The sequence below is a fragment of the Malurus melanocephalus genome, unplaced genomic scaffold, assembly GCF_030028575.1.
Source record: "Malurus melanocephalus ecotype Western Australia unplaced genomic scaffold, MMel_1.1 scaffold_1320, whole genome shotgun sequence".
NCBI classification, from domain to species: Eukaryota; Metazoa; Chordata; class Aves; order Passeriformes; family Maluridae; genus Malurus; species Malurus melanocephalus.
Window position 1 is genome coordinate 1,556 of NW_026624552.1, and position 1,735 is coordinate 3,290.

The window sequence follows — 1,735 nt, forward strand, 5'->3', positions numbered from 1 at the left end:
GGATGGGATGGGATGGGATGGGATGGGATGGGATGGGATGGGATGGGATGGGATGGGATGGGATGGGATGGGATGGGATGGGATTGGAGCAGCCTTGGGTAGGGGTAGGAGTCAGGGTTGGAATGGGGTGGGATTTGAGGTCCCGTCCCACCCAAACCAGTTTGGGATTCCCTGGAGTTGCTGGGATTGGTCTGGGCTGGGGTTCGGTTCCCAGCAGGCAAATCCTGTGGGATGCAGCTCCATGGGATTCCGGGATCCAGGGAATGCTCAGAGCCCCTTCCCAATCCTAAAGGAGCTCCAGGAGAGCTGGAGGGGGATTTGGGATAAGGGATGGAGGGATGGGACAGCGGGAATGGATTCCACTGGGAAAGGGGGAATTTATTGGGATCTTGCGCTGGAATTCCCAGGGAATCCCTGGATGGATTTGGGATCTCCCCGGGATCAGGGGATGTGTCGGGGCTGCAATGGGATGGGATGGAAGCTCCAGGAATCCCATCCCAACCATGGCGGGATTGTGGGATGGAGGACGCTCCAAATCCATGGCGAGGGATTGGGATGGAAGTCGGGGATGGAAAAGGGAAGGGAGACCCTTCCTGGAGTGCCGAGATTGCCAGGGAAGGGCCTGGATCCCGAAATTCCTTGGCAGGGAGGAGTCGGGGTGGGGATGGATCGGATCTGGGGCTGGAAGAGCCGGGAATGGAGGGAATTCCCTGGGAAAGGGGGGATTTATTGGGATCTTGGGAAGGAATTCCCAGGGAAACTGCCCCTGGATCCCAGAAATTTCCCAGGATGGATTTGGATCCCCCCGGAATAGGGGAACGTGCAGGGCTGGAACGGGATTATCCATTTCTCACCCAAACCATTCCAGGATTCTCCAGCCTTGGATTCCAGGCGGGGCTGAACCTTTTGGGGTCGGGGTGGGAATTTCACCTCCCGGCACCGAGGATCCAGGGATATCCCAGCTCCCTCAGTGGGGTCAGAGCCTTATCCCACATCCCAGTTCCCCATCCCAGGGCTCTTCCCGCCCTCCCTCTCCCCTTGCAGTGTCCCAGCCCCGAGCGTCTCCCGAGGAGCTGCAGGAGCTGCTGGGAAAGGTCCGGCGGCTCAACGAGACCCTCCGGGAGCTGCAGCCGCTTCCCGACGGGAACCTCCCGGAGCTCATCCGGCGGCTCCAGGAGCTCCTGCGGAACCACTCGGAGTCGCTGCTGCTGCTGGCGGGATCGCTGCAGCGGCTGGAGGAGCTCCTGGGCAGCGTCCGCAGCCAGGCCGGCCGGACGGAGCRCTCGCTGTCCATCCTCCGCGATTCCCTGAGCCAGCAGCACTCCGCGGCCCGGCTGGAGCTGTCGCGGCTCTCCACGGACGGGAACAGCAGCCGGGTGATCCTGGAGCACCATGAGCTCCTGCTGGGCCGGCTGGGCGGGCGCCTGGAGGTTCTGGGCGAGCAGATGGCRGCGTTGGGCGAGGCCGCGCGGTTCATGAACCGCAGCTTCTCCGAGGATTCCCTGGAGCAGCGCCGGAGGCTGCGGGAGCTGCGGGAGCTCCTGGGGAACGGCACCGCGGAGCGGCTCCGGCTGCGTGAGGAGCAGGCGGCCTCGGAGCGGGAGCTGCGCATGGAGCTGGCCCTGCTCACCAACGCCACCCGCGAGCTGCAGATGAGGGATTGGGAACATTCCGCAGCGCTCCGGAACATCTCGGTGATCCGCGGTGAGAGGGGTGGGATGGGAATGGGGATGGG

General features: G+C 63.5%; 1 protein-coding gene across 1 annotated transcript in view; it reads left to right on the forward strand.

Moving 5' to 3' along the window:
- Nucleotides 1–1,735, forward strand: part of LOC130586802 (scavenger receptor class A member 5-like) — a gene marked incomplete at its 5' end in the record, with an annotated part of 23,420 nt that overhangs the window by 1,441 nt on the left and 20,244 nt on the right. The window contains one exon of the mRNA XM_057387709.1: nt 1,045–1,704. Coding sequence (XP_057243692.1) covers nt 1,045–1,704 — 660 coding nt within the window. The remainder of the gene's footprint in view (nt 1–1,044; nt 1,705–1,735) is intronic.